Genomic DNA, 17,500 nt, shown 5'->3' with positions numbered 1-17,500 from the left:
ACATCTGGTTTTCAGTTATTTTCATAAGGCTACTGGTAAGGGAGACTTGGCTTGTAAAAATAGGACATGTTCAAAATGCCTGTTTGATCATCTAATTATGTGTAGTTATGTGTTTTTAGCATGTCGATGATCAGCATGTTGTGATGTTATAAAAATGCAGTTAGACGTTCGTAGCGATATGTCATTGTTAGCCGCTAGCTGTTAGCAGCCTTTGTTGTTCCGGTTTCATTAGAGTGACTTTGCTCCGTTTGAGGTTTACCAACATTCAAATACGTATATCGTCTTCTTCGGATTTCAATGTATGACACATCATTTGAAAGCTTAGAATCTGTAGTTTCCATGTAAACCATTTTTTTAAATAAAAATAAAGAAAAAAGGAAAAAAGACTTCAGCAACTGGTTGATCAAAAGCCTGTCTGGCAGCACATATCAGGGTTCCTACAAGTTTCAACAAGTACAATTTAAGACCTTTTTAGACCTTTTTTAGACCTTTTTGGATAGAGTTTTTTGACCTATTCGCGGCACCATATGATAGCTTTTTGTCATCCTTGAGGTGATGAAATTAGGGATTTCACTGCCATGAGAGCTTTGTTCGCCAATCATTTCTCCCGGGGGCATCGAATTGGCATTTTTTGGGTTCTAGCTTGATACATTTCCGCGTAAATAGATGTGGTCGGACTGATTTCCATGCAGGACAAGCTAATCTAGCACCTCATTTTCTAGACCTAATAACATACGTTTGAGACCTTTTTAGGCCTTGTAAATCGGAATGCTGGATTTTAGACTTTAAGGCTTTTTAAGACCAGCGCGGGAACCCTGCCAGGAGGCTGGGGGGCTGGGGGGCGTACCTGCAGGCTTGGTCCTGGAGAAGACGAACTCCGCGGCGCTGCAGCGCTTCACCTGCTTGTTGCAGGCGTGGATGTCGATGCGGTAGACGGTGAACGGCTGCAGGCCGTGGATCTGCAGCTCGCGCTCCGTCACCGACTTCTCCAGGAAGGGGTACTCCCGGTCCGCCAGCTCGGCGTCCGTGGCATTGGCGCCGTTGTCCAGGGAGGAGGAGGAGGAAGCGTTGGCCCCGTGGCCACGGGAGAAGGTGCCGTTGGCGACGCCGAACAGGTCCCTGCGCCGGCGGTCCGGGGGTCTGAGGGGAGAGGAGGCAGAGAGGAGGGGTGAGTGAGTGAGGAGGGGAGGGGGTGGGTGAGTGAGTGAGGAGGGGAGGGGGTGGGTGAGTGAGTGAGGAGGGGAGGGGGTGGGTGAAGGAGTGAGGAAAGGAGGGGGGTGAGTGAGGGAAGGAGAGAGAGGGGGGGTGGGGTGAGTGAGGAGGGAGAGAGGAGGGGTGAGTGAGTGAGAAGGGAGGGGGTGGGTGAGGAGGGAGAGAAGAGGGGGGGGTGGGTGAGGAGGGAGAGAGGAGGGGTGAGTGAGTGAGTGAGGAGGGGAGGGGGTGGGTGAGTGAGGAGGGGAGGGGGTGGGTGAAGGAGTGAGGAAAGGAGGGGGGTGAGTGAGGGAAGGAGAGAGAGGGGGGGGTGGGGTGAGTGAGGAGGGAGAGAGGAGGGGTGAGTGAGTGAGAAGGGAGGGGGTGGGTGAGGAGGGAGAGAAGAGGGGTGAGTGAGTGAGAAGGGAGGGGGTGGGTGAGGAGGGGAGGGGGTGGGTGAATGAGTGAGGATGGGGTGGGTGAGTGAGGGCGGGAGAGAGGGGGTTGAGGGGAGGGGGTGGGTTAGTGAGGGAAGGAGAGAGAGAGGTGGGGTGGGGTGAGTGAGGGAAAGAGAAAGAGGGGGGGGTGGGGTGAGTGAGGCGGGAGAGAGGGGGGTGAGTGAGTGGGGAGGGGAGGGGGTGAGTGAGTGAGACGGGAGAGAGGTGGGTGAGTGAGTGAGGAGGGGAGGGGGTGAGTGAGGGAAGGAGAGAGAGGGAGGGGTGGGGTGAGTGAGGAGGGAGGGAGAGAGAGAGAAAGAGGGAGGGGGGTGAGGGAGGAGGGAGAAAGAGAGAGGGAGGGGGGTGAGTGAGGAGGGAGAGAGATGGAGGGGGGTGAGTGAGGAGGGAGAGAGAGGGAGGGGGGTGAGTGAGGAGGGAGAGAGAGAGGGAGGGGGGTGAGTGAGGAGGGAGAGAGAGAGGGAGGGGGGTGAGTGAGGAGGGAGAGAGAGAGGGAGGGGGGTGAGTGAGGAGGGAGAGTGGGGATGGTTTTTCCCGGGGAAGTGAGCCCCCTAACAGGGCCAGCAGGCCGGGGGGGTCCCTGGTTCAGCCGCCTACTGACCCATCTGTCCTGTCCTCAGATGATCCACTCTGGCTCCACCCCCGCCCCCCACACACACACCCTCTAGTCAGTCCTCGGAACTCACGTGGAGGGGCAGGTTGGTGTCTATATGTTAGATCAGTGTGTGTGTGTGTGGGGGGGGTGGGGGAGTGTGTGCATGGTGCCAGGGTACGGACACATGTGTATATGTATACAGTATGTGCGTGAGTGTGAGTGAATAAGAAAAAGAAGAAGTACTGAAGACCAGATCCAGCCTCTCCATCCCTCCCTCCCTCCCTCCCTCCATCCCTCCCTCCATCCCTCCCTCGCCCTGCGCCTGCCAAGCTCCAGCCTCATTGATCTCCACAGTGCAGCTTGAGGGGATCTTCCTTGTGTTTCATTACTATTCCAGATGGAATTCCTGTACATTTCCTGGCAGCGAGTCTTTCCAAACATCACTGACTAAGACAGAGAGAGAAAGAGGCAGTGTGTGTGTGTGTGTACGCGTGTGTGTGTGTGTGAGACTGGAGGGGAGCCGCCGCGGCAGACTGGAAATTATTTCCTTTTCTTTCAATCTCCTTTTCCCCCCTCCGTCCCTTTCTCCCTCCCCCCCTTCTCCCTCTCTCCCTCCCGGTCTCCAATGCTCTCTAAATCCTGAACTTTCTCACCAGTTCAGGAGCTGAGGGTGGGTCTCTCTCTTTCTCCCTCTTCTGATGGCAAACTTGACCGTGGGGACAGACAGACAGGCTTGACCGTGGGGACAGACAGACAGGCTTGACCGTGGGGACAGACAGCCCTCCGTCCCACCCAGCAGCAGGCTCTGACAGCTCTCTGACCCAGACACACTCTCCCCCCCCCCCCGCCGCGTTCACAGCCAGACGATGACATAACAGCCAGATGATGACATAACAGCCAGACCAGAGTCAGACCTCCGGCCATAGCCTGTGCAGCAGAACAATGAAGGGAGGGAGAAGCTCACGGCCCTCCCCCCGCCCCCCACAAACTCTGAGATATACAGCTCTCTCGGTATTCCCTTAGCAGGAGCGGAAAAGCCCGGTGGATGTTTCCTGCCTCTGTGGACGCATGGGGAAGATCCGTTTCTCCCCAGACACCTGTTTGTATCGCCACAGCCGGTCTAGAGTTACGGACTGGATCCAACGTCAACTCGTCGGATCCTTACCGTGTTAGACACAGGCCCAAGTCAGACCCCGGCACCAGGGTTTCCGTTAACCGGTAATTACCGGTCTTTGTCCGGTAAAATTTGTTGAAGTCCGACAAATTGAAAAGTCGTCGGACATAATGTCCGGTGAAAATAATTCCCTCTAAGCACAATTTGAATACAATTCGCTAAAGTTCACATTCTGATTCCTTCTATTTTAAAAAAGACGAATATATAGGCTATGTATTTCTTTTATTATGATATGATTTGACACCGGCATGATGATGACTCCTAATGTGTAGGCTGGCCTATGCGAAACAGCGGTAATAGTCAGGTGCCACATGGGATTGACGCCAGATGGGATTACAGCCTAACCAGTCTATTACCGCTTAAACCCAGTAGCCCATTCGGCGATAACCCGGCCCATCTGGCAACCCAGAGTTCAGAGTTGAATGGAAAGAAACTTTCCCCTGGCTGCGTTTAGATGAGGAAGGAAAAATGTTCTGCTCACCGTGCAAAAAATCGGGGAGGAATAACGGATTCACGAGAGGAGAAACGAATATGAGAATGTCGGCTCTCACTGATCACAGGCGGTGCAGTGAGCACATATCGGCGGTCAGTTTGAGGCAACAGCAAACCGCTATGAAAGGCCACTGTGAGCAGGCTAATGAAACGGCTAACAATAAGCTGCACTCTCAGCTACAAGTTGCATTTCACATGGCAACAAATGGCATCGCATGTCATCAGTATGTGGGACTGACTGAGCTACTGAAAGCAGTTAAGGCTCCAGATTTTGTCTTGAGTGAGGGCATTTAGCGCCACAGCGACTCCGTTGATGACATGGAAAGGGCACTGGAAGACGTTGTGATGGATCAGCTGGATGAAAAGCTAAAGGGGAGTGACTTCATTGGAATTATCATTGATGAGACAGTAAATATCACCGTGGACAAGAAGCTGATTATATACGTGAAGTTGGAAATAAAAGGAAGAGTTGAGACATGTTTTCTGGGCAATTATGATGTGCGGGACCGCACAGAGTGTATATTTGACAAAGTGGTGGAGGTGCTCCGCGAGAGAGGTGTGGAGCTGTCCCGCGTCATTGGCCTGGGCTTTCCATTCAGGTGCACTGTGGTGCCCACCGAGTTGCGATGGCCGCGCTAGATGCTGCAAAGGCTGTTGACCAGGTAGGAGCCTACAAGCGCACAACTGCTTCTGTGTACTCCTTTTGTCCACCTGGTTATAGAAATGACGTTGTTTTATTGATTAAAAAAGGGTAAAACTGGAAAGAGAAAATAGAAAACTCACATTAATCCCAAACAATTTAACAAACTTCAGTTAACGTAATGTGGAGTCCGTTCATTGATCGATGCTGTCTGTTCAGTTCCCAGTGAGGCGCCCGTTCAGCGCTGGACATAATGGCATAGCGCGCATGCGAATCATGTTATATTATTATATATTATATAGCTCGCATCTAATCGTATCGGATGAGAAATAGACATTAAATGGCATATATAGGCCGCTACACAACAGTTATCACCGCGACAAACAGCTATATTATATTTTAATATGATGACCGGAATATCTCACGTTTGTCCGGTAAATCGAAATCTTCCCGGACACGATGTCCGGCGGCAATTTTTTCTAACGGAAACCCTGCCCGGCACACTGACGCACACACCGCACACACACATTCTCAAATCCTTGAATAAAGATCTGTGAAAGTATGAATGCGTTGTGCGTGTGTGAGAGAGAGAGAGAGAGAGAGAGAGTGAGAGATATAGGCCTAACCCGATACAGATGTCACTCCTCCCTTTCCTGGCCAACGCCTCTCTCATGTGCTACGGTGCTGTCATGGCCGTGACGTCCGAGACACTGTGATTTATTGCCCGGGCCTCTGCTCCTTCACTCCCCCCCACCCCCCCCACCCCCCCACAGCCATAAGTCACAGAGAAGGTTGTTCTAGCCACTACAGAGCACTTTCAACACCTTCTTTCCTACCTGCGACGGAGGTTTATGTTCCAGAGCGTGTTCCCAGTATATCTAGGCCACACGGTATGCTTTAAGCGCTCGCCCGGTCCCATCTGCTACAGTACTTCACCTGACTTTTTTTTCTTTCTTTCTTTTTTCTGTTAAACCTTCATTCCGTCCGTAACCTCCACCTTCAGCGAGGGAACTCACTCGACTCTTTCATATTCGCGACCACATTCCTTATCAAAGCAAACCGGCGAAACCCCCAAAAAACGCAATATAGCCAAGAGCCTCGGAGAAACAAAACAAAACACGGAAGCCCGCGTTCGATACCGTTACTCATTCCGTTTCGTTCATTTAGGGATCAAGTCGTGATTTCTACCTCCACCTGCCTCCACTGAAACCTCGGTAATGAATACCTGAATGAACGAACAGTTAATTGGGTCAGTAAACTAATATGAGTATCAGGCAAGCCTCACCTGGGGGTGAAGATGGAGTTGTGGAGGAAGTTCTCAAAGACTTTGCGGTAGGACGCGTCTGCGGCCTCGGCCTCCAGGTCTCCTACGGACTTGGGGCAGGGACAGCAGGGACCCTTGTCCCCCCCGCTGTTGTCTGGTTTGGTGGGCTTGGTGTCCTCCTCCACGTCAGTCACCCCCGTAGCTGCTATTCGGATGGGGATCTTCAACTCTGGGGAAGGGGGGCAATGGATGGAAGAGGGACTGTCAGTGCCACAGTGAACTGAATATTGTGATCTTTCATACATATCTACATATCTTCTCAGTGAAGGCTTCACAGGAATGGAACTTAGTACTAGGCCACATCAGAGAACCTACCATTCCTTTTCTTGGCAGCTAAAAATATGGCTGCTTGACAACCAGCTATGTGTACACCAGTAGCCTTCCATGATGCATCTTACAAACTGTTCTGTCTTGTCCTTCTGTATCTTTTGTGTTAAGTATGGGCTCGTTTGTTCTGTTGGAGCTTGCTCTAGTTTGCGATTATTGTATGGTAATTGTCTGCTGTTGTTAGTTTTTGTCCAGGTTTGGTCATTTGTTTTGTAAGTCATTTTTGTTATCTGTCTTCTGAGTTATCTGCCCTCTTCTTGATGTGTTATCTTCTATATTTGGTAGTGTATGTATGTATTTTAAAATGTTGAGATCTCTTAAAATCTGGCCAGGGACAGCAGATGAAAACTAGCCTGCTAGGCTAATTCTGGCTAATTTACAGCATGTCTGTTAATCAATGTGCATTGTCCCTATTTTAAATCAATCAATCAATCAATCATACACTACTACTGCTAATACTGAAACCCAGCAGAAATACCAACATTAAGGGGAAAATAATGACTCACTCTCCATTAGGGGTGTAACGGTACACAAAGGTTTCGGTTCGGTACATACCGCGGTTTGTTCTCGTTTTTCCCCCCCATTATTATTAGACAGTGGTTTACTGTGTTTGAACTGTACTGTACTTGTATAATAAAGTTACATTTGTGATGTAGTGCACAGTTATTGTTAAATAACTCAGTGGCCCTAGATGTCCACCCATCTGTCGTGAGAGTGATAGCAGGTGCCTTGGATAGGTCATGGATAACTGTAGTTCGGGGCTGGGATGATGATTTGCTGGCTGAAATGAGGACGAGAGGGAACTACGTAAGGAGGCTCGAGGCTTACTTTCAACGTGTGTTTGAGGGTGGATTCACACCTAGCTCAAATCAGGTGGTGTTTCCCCCCTAATTCGGTTCGTTTGCGCATATGTGAACACAGCAATCGCATTGTGTTCCGGAGCAAATCAACTGGACCGAGTCCACCTAGAGAGGGTGGTCTCGGTCCGCTTGCAATCGCGCCATGGAGCGATTCGTTTGCAGTGAGAACGCACATTACTGTCGACGCGTGATGTTGAGGGTGTATTCAGAACCACAGCAGACCACTACTGACAATCTCTCGGTGGCGTGTGTGCGCATGCGTAGTGGCTGAGATTACTTCAACACACCAAAAGATTCTGTACATGCAGTGGGTAAAAGAATGCTGCATTTGTTCAGTACACACGTGTACCGAACCGAAGGACCCGTAGCGAAAATGTGCGGTTTGAATATGTGTACCGTTACATCCCTACTCTCCATGGTTTCCTATTTGCTACATTTGGAGTAATTAGCTTATGAGCTGTTGACCATAACTTGGAACATGAATGGGAGAAAGACAAGATGATACATTTCCCATCAAAGCAGTGTTGTAGAGCGCAGCGCATTGAGCAGTACGGTGATGTGTTAATAACAGCGACTGACCTTTGGAGCAGTAGTTATGCTGGTAGAGCTCCCGGTCCTCGGCCTGGCGCTGCCAGCGGACCAGGTAGTAGGTGTGGTTGCCGTTGGGTGAGATGGGGGGAGACCAGCGCACCACCAGGTTGGTGGAGGAGTTGGAGTAGGCCCTGACGTCCAGGGGCATGGAGGGCTCTGGAGGACGGGAAGAAGAAGACCGAGATGAGGACACAGAAGACACACATTCTCAACTCACCAACTGCCAAATAGTTCCGGAACACTCACCACCTTAGAGAGCCGAGTGTTTTATGTGGTGTTTACCTAACAACGACACGTTGGTTGGCAACAAAATGAAGTGAATGAAGTCACCGTTGGCACTCTAGAATGTTGACAATTTAGGCGACTTCATTCACCCGTGGCACTGAATGAGTGAAGAGGACTGTTGACAATGTTCCATTGATTTTAGTAGTAGTTGAAAATGGATGTGTGTGTGTGTGTGTTTTCACACCACTCTACCTGAGGGGCTGGTGCGTATGTAAACCACCTCGCTCTTGGCCCCCATGATGTGTTTGTCCTCCACCACCAGAGTGATGGCCTTGACAAAGATGGCGTACTGGGTCCAGGGTTTGAGAGGGGACAGGAGGACGCCGGGATCAGAGTCCTTGTCCTGGGGGAGGTCCACGTCCACCATGTTCCAGCTGTTGGACCCGCAGCCGTCCTGGCCGTCAAACTCTGTGATGTTCTGGTACAGACTGGGATACACAACACAACGCTGGGGTTTAAATCGTGAGATTATCACACCTGGCAACCAAATGTATATCAAACAATCCAAAACAGTGGCTCCACTGTGCCAGGCAAACTAAATCAAGTGCAGATCAAATATTTGCCTGACCCAGATGAGTTGAGGAGTGAAAGGGTCGTAAAAGAAGAGAGGTATGTTTCAGGTATGTTTCAGGTATGTTTCAGGTAAGGTAACCTACGCCTCCTTGTAGTAGAGGATGAAGCTGATGAGGTCTCTGTAATCTGGGGGGCGGTAGCGTTGCCAGGTCAGCTTTATCCGGTTGGACATGGTGCTGTTGGACTTGAACTTCAGGATCTGACTCTCGCCTGGGGAGACACAATCACACACACATACTTAGAGTTAGAGCTCTCTTGGTGCTTCGTAACATCTTTGGTCTGCAACAATTATTTTCTGCTTCTATATTATATATTTAAGCAAAAATATTGTACATATATAACGCTTAGGTTGTGGGTTTGATTCCTGCTGGGACCATTATGTGAGGACCATGTAAGTCACTTTGGATAAAAGCATCAGCTAAATGGTATATATATTGTTGCTATGCACCAACCTCATCAAGTCAATGTCCTGTATGTGCAAATTATACGACCAAATAAAATAATTCTGATTCTGAACAACGACCAAGTCCTGTTATAATGCATCACTGGCAACAGTCGGGCAACATGTGAAAATCTGATGTCTTTTCATGTTTCTTTTTCACACAACATTTTTGGGGGGGTCTTTTGATTGATGTGTGATGTTTCTAACAACATTAGCTGTAGAGGGGGAATTATGATGTTAAAGGCTGTTATTGCACAGCAGGCCTAATATCTGTTTCATTGCAATTAGGGGAGACATAATCATGTCATCATGAGGTCCTCACAGCTGGCGCGGTCCCCGTTGTGTCGGAACTCCTCCTCCGGAAACTTCCCCGTGATCTCCGTCTTCAGCCACATGGTCTGGATCTCCGACATGCACAGTTTGGGGTTGAAGCGGAAGAACAGTTTGCCGGTTCTGATGGTCAGGTTGTGTTGGGTCCAGTCCCACAGGTACTGGAGGTGCTGGTTGTCCAATGCATGAAAGGCGTACGTGCTAGAGGAGAGAGAGATGGGGGGGGGGGGGGGGGGGGTGAGAGAAGCATGATATTGACTACCAGAGCATAGGATGAACGTATGATAATATCATATTATGACTACATGGCGATATCTGATGATCATTTGAAATACTGCATGACGCACCTGCCCTGATATAGAATCCTGTGTCCAGATACTCAGTGTCCTTTCTCACCTCACTTGCTTCAACATAACACACGAGTAATTTGAGAAGGAGACTAGAGTAGGAGTGTTTATGGTGAACAGAGGAATGTACCGTATAGTTTTAGAACGCAGGGTGACGTTTGGTGTTTCCAGGATCAGTCAGATGGACAGGTCTGGTCTGGACACATCAGAACACACTACAGGGCCGACCCAAGCCCTACTGTGCTGGCTCTGATATTTTCCTTTCACACTTTCAAGCGCTGTTACTGTACAGCAATTATGGTGGAATTAATTAATTTCTTTAATTAATTAATTAATTTTACCTGCAGTTTTTTGTATTATTAAGCGATAAAGACGTATTTTGTAGCTGAACACCTCTCATCAGTGGCCCAGGACAGCTCAGCTTACATCACATTAACATGTTTGGCATTCAGCACGCGTCTTTATCCAAAGAGACTTACAACAAGTACATGTTGTCTGAGTAAGTGAATCATCTATCCATCATAAGAAAAAGTAATCTGTGCTCGGGCCAGGGGCCATTGGCAGTCATAATGCTAGAAGAAGGAATTTTTTCAATTTTATTTACAGTAGAGAAACTGTACGGGGGGGGCTACCCCGGTAGCTCTTCTCAACTCAGCTCAGTTAAGTGTGAATTAGGGACAACAGTCAACGTCTGTCAACTGAGAGACATTCCAGTGAAGAGAGAACAGAGAATGGAGACAGCTTTAACAAGGCCAGACAGACAAAGGAGGAGAGGCATTATAAACCTTCACCAAGTTGGATGCGTGAGGACTCTGGAATGGTCGGAATGTCAGCCTTGGACAGTAAAATTCTCGAAAGTTTATAACTCTACTCTCAAGAGAGAGAGAGGGGGGAGGGAGGGAGGGAGATTAGGACGAGGGTGTGTGTGTGGGGTGGTGACGGAGGGGAGGAGTAAGGCCTTCTCGTGACCTTGAATGCCGTCTTTGAAAACTTTCCATCAGCGAAGGAACATCGTTTAACCATTAAGCACTATCAAATGACAACCGCAACGTTTCGCTGCTTTGACTTTGGCTCAAACACAATGTTGTACGAGTCAATATTGTTTGAGCACTGCCTCATCAAGTGTAGGTCCTTTGTAATCTGTACAATTGCTCTGTTGTTAATAAAACAAACACACTTAAAATGTATAGACCCACAGTCTGGTCTTGATGTCTCGAAGTTTTGAATTGACTGATAAAAACAACACCATTTGCAGTGTTTGAGTTTCGCCTCACGTCAGGCGACATTGGGCACAATACATTTTTGACAGTACAGTGATAAATAGTGTGGGAGTAATGTGAAAGTCAAATACCAAGACATGTAAATAATGCTGTTGTTTTGCTGTGTCCCTGTGAGCTGAGGCAGAGCAAACCCACAGTGAGGCTCTGGGGAGGCTGGCGGAGGTTGAAATGACTCGGAGGACAGGCGTCGTCGCAATGTGTGGAATGGAATGAGGAATCGTTCTCACGAGCACCCGTCTTCCGATTCCTCCCTCCCTCCAACCAGCCTCCGCCTGGTAAAGGCTGCCTCGTCCGCTACACACAGAGGGCTGAGGATCATCTCCACACACACATTCCACTACGACCGCCGTTCGGGTTCGCACTCCCACGTTGCCATGGAAACGTTCACGGCCACAGTCGACATGAAAGGAAAGGACTCGGAGGACCAGGAAATTCCTGAGAACAAACCGCTCTCGTTTATCTGCCTGTCCTCCCTCTCTTTCTCCCAATCTCTCTGTCTCTGTCACTTTCTCTCTCTCTCTCCTTTGAAGGACAGATTGTATCCACCCGATAAAAAAAAAAATAATCATGCAAGGGTTAGTACATCTTTCCAAGGTTCTGACCCTCAATACAGCTAAGCTGAAATAAAGTTTCAATGCTTAAACCACCGCCCTGTGTGGTGTGTGTGTGTGTGTGTGTGTGTGTGTGTGGTGTGTGTGTGTGCCTGGAATACCTGTCCAATAGCTCCTCTCCGTTGATGTAGCGCAGGCTCTTGAGGAAGGAGAGGGAGCCCAGGGTGTGAGAGTGGCGGATCCGGACGTAGCCCCTCACCGTCTGAATCAGACCCATGAAGCTCTCCAGTTCTGACGCGATGTTCTCTGTACCCACACACAGACACAGACACAGACACAGACACACACACACACACACACACACACACGTCAAGGTTTCAAGCAACAGGCCCAGAACACTTGAGACAACAGCCGACTCCGGGGGAATTCAACTTGTCTGACAGGACTTCTCACCAGCAGGCCAGCCCGCCTACGGCGTCTCCCGTCGTAAACAACCTTTTTCTAAACAGGACTCGGGAACTGCCGCACTTATTCTACAACTGACATGAAAGGCAGTTGTCTGCTCCCACATAAACTACCTGGGCGAGGCCCGGCGGAGCCCCAGGTGGTACTTACGTCCTCGGCGGATGTTGATGTGGAGGTTGCCGTTGATGACGGTGCAGCCCTTGAGAGACTGAGCGGCGTCGACCGAGTCGATGACCTTGGCGTCGCAGATCTTGTCACACAGGCCGTCGCACGCCGTGCAGAACATACTGGTCACAGGGGAGAGAGAGAGAGAGAGAGAGAGAGAGAGAGAGAGAGAGAGAGAGAGAGAGAGAGAGAGAGCGAGAGAGAGAGAGAGAGAGAGAGAGAGGAGTGGGTCACGGGTGGGCTGGGACTGCCATGACTGAACGCGCGAGGTGATCTATCACAAACGCTAAACAAATCCGTCACTTCGATATCATCCGCCAACGCCAAAGTGTTCATTTCCAGCGTGGTGGCCAAGCTTGTCCAGATGGATCTGAGTCTGGGTTCATAACGGGTGTGGATGGCAACGATTACATATTCAGATACTATCCTACAAAAACATTTTAGAAGCACTAAATGGGTAGTTTGACATAAATATGAAATAATACTTCTATTGTAGTGTAAAACATCCCATTAGATGGAATCCTGATTCCTAAGCCAGAGAACGGGGGATAATTGCCACGGCGACAAGCCTAGCATCAGTACAAGTGCTTAAGTTGAGCCTGCGTCTATAGATGGGCTTAAAATACGACCCAACAGATTTAAAACATCACATCCTACTGAAGAAAAGGACATACTATATGGCGTGCTCTATAAAACGCCTTTTAATAGGCTTACTGAATTAGTAACAGCTATTGCAGGCTTAGCATATGACAAGCACTCACTCTGGCCGCCCACAACATGCTTTTCTTCCTGCGACACTTGATTGATTGTCCTAAACAGGTTTATTGAGGTCAATATCTCATGTCCTCAAACACTCTTGTCCAGGAACAAGTGGGCCCCTAGACGCCTAGATCTGAAAGTAGGAGACGGGTATATAAGCCTTATTACCCACCCTGCCCTCTGACAGTCTGAGAACAATGACCGCCATCTTTCTTTTTAGCTATCCGGTCCTTTCAGATCTAGCCTAGCCCTGTTCAGACTGTAGGGAGAAGGGCCATGGGGATGTTTCTGGACTGGGCCTATGTAGGAGTAGCCCTGTCCAGACTCAACAAACCTGCCAGCGGCGTGCCAGAAAAGCATTGTAATCATAAGCGATGGAATCAATACAAGCCATTGTAGCATTGTACCTCTTACTCGGTCATAAATCACGTTCACGTCAGTGTACAATCCTTCACTACTCACTACTAAGCGTCACTGGAGTGTTGTGAGTGTTGTGTACGAACTAAACACCGCGAGGAACAAGGGAGAGAGGGCCGTTCCATAACGAGTACGATACATTACGGGACACCGCTACTTGGCCGGCTCTTGCCCTTTCCGTGGAGCGGGGCACCGCGAGGCTCTGGCGGCGGCGATACGAGGTCTTTGAACCTGACAAGCTCGTACACTAAGTGCATCCCTGGGGGGCACGAGGAGGTCACATAGATTATTTAGCGCTACTTAGCTGGCTACCACGCACAGATCTGTCGTCTCAGGGGGGTGTGTGGAGGGACGTGACCCCGACGTGACCTCTGGAGTGGCTGACTCACCTCTCGGCGGAGCCCTCGTTGCGGGTGAAGCCGGAGGGGCAGTCGGGCATGCACTCCCCCGCGTGGATGACGAAGCGGTCGGGCGGGCCCGGGAGGACCGGCCCGTGGAAGTCAGGCAGGTGGACGCGCGAGCACAGGTCCATGGTGATGCAGCGCCAGCCCTCGAACTTGTATGTGCCAAGGGGGCAGTCCGGCACGCAGCGGCCCTCGTGGTAGTAGTGGAGGCAGGCGGCGCAGGAAGCGTCGCTGTCAGGCGCCGTGCAGCTGCCCAGGCACTGGGCGTGGCAACAGTCGCCGTCCGCCGTGCACGCCCGCCGGTCACACTTGTCTGGGCACACTAGAGAGAGGGAGAGAGAGGGGTGGAGAGAGAGAGAGAGAGAGAGAGAGAGAGAGAGAGGGAGGGCAAGAGAGGGGTGGAGAGAGAGAGACGGGTGGTTCGGTCAGTGACGATGCATACATAAAGCCAAAACAGTCCTACTATTTTGATTTATTTGATTTATTAGAATCCCCTTTACTCTTCCTGGGGTCTACACTGTACACAGCATGAGCATAAAAACTAAACTGGAAATCTGGAGAAAGAAACGAAACTGTCTGAACACACACAGTATAGGCCTCAGTACTGTGTGGACAAGATGACAGGATTTCATTACACGTGACGGTGCTAGAATCAATGGTAAAATCAATGCTAAAATCAATGCTAAAATCACGGACCTCTGCTATTCCCAACCCCCTGCTGTGGATGCCCACACATTGACATGAGAAGTGAAGAACCGGGCTTGGGACTGGCCATGCTTCTGAATGGGCCAGGAGGAGGCAGAGACTTGGAGGAAGAGGGTTCTCTTCCCCCCCCCCCCCCCCCCCCCCACCCGGCAGCTGGAGTAGTAAAGCACAGAGCAGGGCTGCTGGCTTCACCACAGCCAAATATTATTCCTGTGGAGGACTAAACAGGGGTTTCAGAGCAGGGAGGGAAGGAAGGAAGGAGGGAGAGAGAAGCTGGAGAGTCCCTCTCCAGACAGCCAGCCGATGGATTGCTATCATACCAGAACAAGGAGGATGCCAACGGAGGCATGCGTAGCTAGTTGGGCTAGCCCGGCCCGGTCTGGGCGCCAGACGACCGCAGTCCAAGTAGAGCATGTCTGGGCTGGGTCACATGGTGCAGCAGCCTGCTGCCCTCCCCACCGCACACACCTACCGGGGATTCGCTCCCAGCCAATAGAGATGCGGAATACTGATCCGTCAGCCAATAGTCATTTAGATCAGAGTTGTGTCGATAACCTGGATTGCTATGTTTTGGGAATTTCACAGTGTGTGAGTGTTTTTCTCACTGTTGTGTGTGTGTGTGTGTTTGTGTGTGTGTGTGTGTGTGTGCGTGTGTGTGTGTGTGCCTCCACACAGACACACAGCCCTGCCCCCAGAGCACTGGCTGCTTGGCCTAGTGTGCAAATCTCTGCGACACAGTCAGGCACGTACACACGCACACACACACGCGCACCCCTCTGCCGGGTGAAAACACACTCTGATCAACACACACGCACGGCTGTCCCCGCCCCCTCCTGCAGAATGAGGGTTTCCCACACCGAGCCAATGAGAGGGTCGAAAAACAAGTGTCTGTCTGCGTGCGTCGGTTAGTGTGTGCGCACACACGCTTGTGTGTACATGGTGTGAGTGTTTGTGTACGTGTGTTTAGATGTATGTGTGTGTGTGTGAGAGTATGCGTGTGAGTATACGCGTATTAGTGTGTGTGTGTATGTTTTTATATGTGTGTGTCTGTGTGTGTGTGTGTGTGTGTGTGTGTATCAGGTTTGCTTTGGCATCTGGAAGTAGACCTGCCTGCCTGTTTCCCTGCTCTCCAGAGCTGTTATTCTGAACAGAGCACAGAGAGCCAGCCAGGCCCGGGCCGACCCAGTTGGATGTTTGTGTTTAATATGGGGCTGTCTCAACGCGAGGCCCTGGACCCGGACCCGGATCTGGATCTGGATCTGGATCTGGACAGGCCGCCCTGCTATGGCAAAAAAAAACAGAATGACCTCGCCTGCAGTTAATCACACTGCACAATTCTAATCCTCTTCCTCCTCCTCCCCTCTAAACCTGCGCAAACTTAGGAACACACGCAAAAATGTAGCCGAGGGAGGGGAGGGGAGGGAGGGAGGGAGGGAGGGAGGGAAGGCGGAGAACAATTCAATTGAGAGACAGTAAAGAGTAAGAGTGGGTGATACTTCCAGGAAGCAACCGAGAGAATTGAGTGGCTAAGTGAATTGCGCGGCGGAGGAAACTGCATTAGCCTGGTTGAACTGCCTGGTCACACTGGAGAGGCCTGCTCTGGTGACTCTTCATTAGGGCTGGGAACCACAGGTGAAAACACACACACACACACACACACACACACACACACACACGCACACGCACACGCACACGCACACGCACACGCACGCACACACTCTTCTGGGAATCCGTCCATTTCGTTAGTTACAAGGGCATTTAATCAGATCATCCCGCCCCGTCATCCCGCCAGAATCCGTCCCAACCGCCGTCAAACTCATTTAGTGTCAAGACGCCCCGACAAAGTCATTAACGTGACTGTAAGCAAACAGACGTTTTGGCAGGTGACGGGAGGCTTCCACTGGCACCGGGAGAGACACAGCAACACTCCAGCAGTGTCACCGCGCGTACGTCTACCAAACCCACTGAGGTGAATTAGCAATAACATGTTGACAGTACAGGCAAGGTGAGTGAGTGCTTTAGGGCAGTCGTTAAAAAACAACAACAACAAAAAACATGGCTGCTGCCCTGCTTCCCGAGTCATGCCAGGGCAGGGTGGGTGAGAGAGAGAGTGAGTGAGAGAGAGAGACACAGAGAGACAGAGAGAGTGAGAGACAGAGCGAGAGAGAGAGGCTGCGTTAGACTGCGTGGTAGGAGGGCTAGCTAGTGTAGCGAGTGCGTACCTGCCTGTCTGCACCCCCCCGCCCCCACAGCTCACTCCAAGCTAGGAGAGAAAAACACAGGCTACAGCCACACCATGTGATCCCAAGCTGTTTGTGATCTTGGTCTGGCATCATGTGACTGACTACCCCACTCCCTCACTCCTCCCTCTTCCTTCCCCCCCTCCCCTCCCCTCCCCTCCCTCTCTGTCTGTCACAAACATCTCTGACCTAACAGCGAGCTGCACTGAGCTGAGCTGCTTTCTGCTTCAGTGAGTCTGCACTGCGCTTCCCATTAAAAAAAAAGACGCTACACCCGGTCAGCTCGACCCTCTTGCACTCACTCACTCACTCACTCACTCGCACGCACGCACGCACGCACGCACAGTAAAAGGGCTGTTTTGGCCGACAGACGGCGTCTCCTCGGCTCTCCTCTCCGTGTTGTGTGGGTGAAGGGAGGGAGGGATGAGGGGAGGGAGGGAGGGGGCATGCGTACTCTACTGTTTACTACACCAAAGCAGAGCTGAGCGGGGAGCAGACATTAAGCCCTCATACTCTGCTGCTGCTATGCTATGTGTAGCTGTGCTGCTGCTATGCTATGCTATGTGTATCTATGCTGCGTGCTGGCCAGTTGCTCCTCACACTGGGCCATAGTGCACATGCCTGAGGTCACGACAACCTCCGTCCTACAGCTTTACATCACACACACTCTGCATCAGACAGCAAACCACCAGCTGCCTTCTGTCCTGCGTCACCGGCCCAGACACAGTCTAGGGGACACTGAGGGCCTAATTGTTAGGTAAAGGGGAGCAGCAATGTGGGGAAAAAACGACAGCCTATAGTATACCGCAGTGTGTGAAGGTAAAGCGATGTGTGAATGAGTTCGCGATATTCCGATTTGGAGCGACGTTGATAGTTTTTTTCAAATCG

The 17,500-nt window shown here is 50.7% G+C and overlaps 1 protein-coding gene across 1 annotated transcript in view; it reads right to left on the bottom strand.

The window, feature by feature from the left end:
* Positions 1 to 17,500, bottom strand: part of igf1rb (insulin-like growth factor 1b receptor) — a gene marked incomplete at both ends in the record, with an annotated part of 73,987 nt that overhangs the window by 15,493 nt on the left and 40,994 nt on the right. The window contains 9 exons of the mRNA XM_080539691.1: positions 848 to 1,140; positions 5,833 to 6,040; positions 7,638 to 7,805; positions 8,127 to 8,362; positions 8,591 to 8,717; positions 9,272 to 9,480; positions 11,619 to 11,763; positions 12,073 to 12,209; positions 13,653 to 13,989. Coding sequence (XP_080395817.1) covers positions 848 to 1,140; positions 5,833 to 6,040; positions 7,638 to 7,805; positions 8,127 to 8,362; positions 8,591 to 8,717; positions 9,272 to 9,480; positions 11,619 to 11,763; positions 12,073 to 12,209; positions 13,653 to 13,989 — 1,860 coding nt within the window. The remainder of the gene's footprint in view (positions 1 to 847; positions 1,141 to 5,832; positions 6,041 to 7,637; positions 7,806 to 8,126; positions 8,363 to 8,590; positions 8,718 to 9,271; positions 9,481 to 11,618; positions 11,764 to 12,072; positions 12,210 to 13,652; positions 13,990 to 17,500) is intronic.

This window comes from Nansenia antarctica (genome assembly GCF_963989245.1).
Source record: "Nansenia antarctica genome assembly, chromosome: 9".
NCBI classification, from domain to species: Eukaryota; Metazoa; Chordata; class Actinopteri; order Argentiniformes; family Microstomatidae; genus Nansenia; species Nansenia antarctica.
Note: the sequence above shows the minus strand (reverse complement) of the source record. Positions and strands in the feature narration are given on the sequence as shown.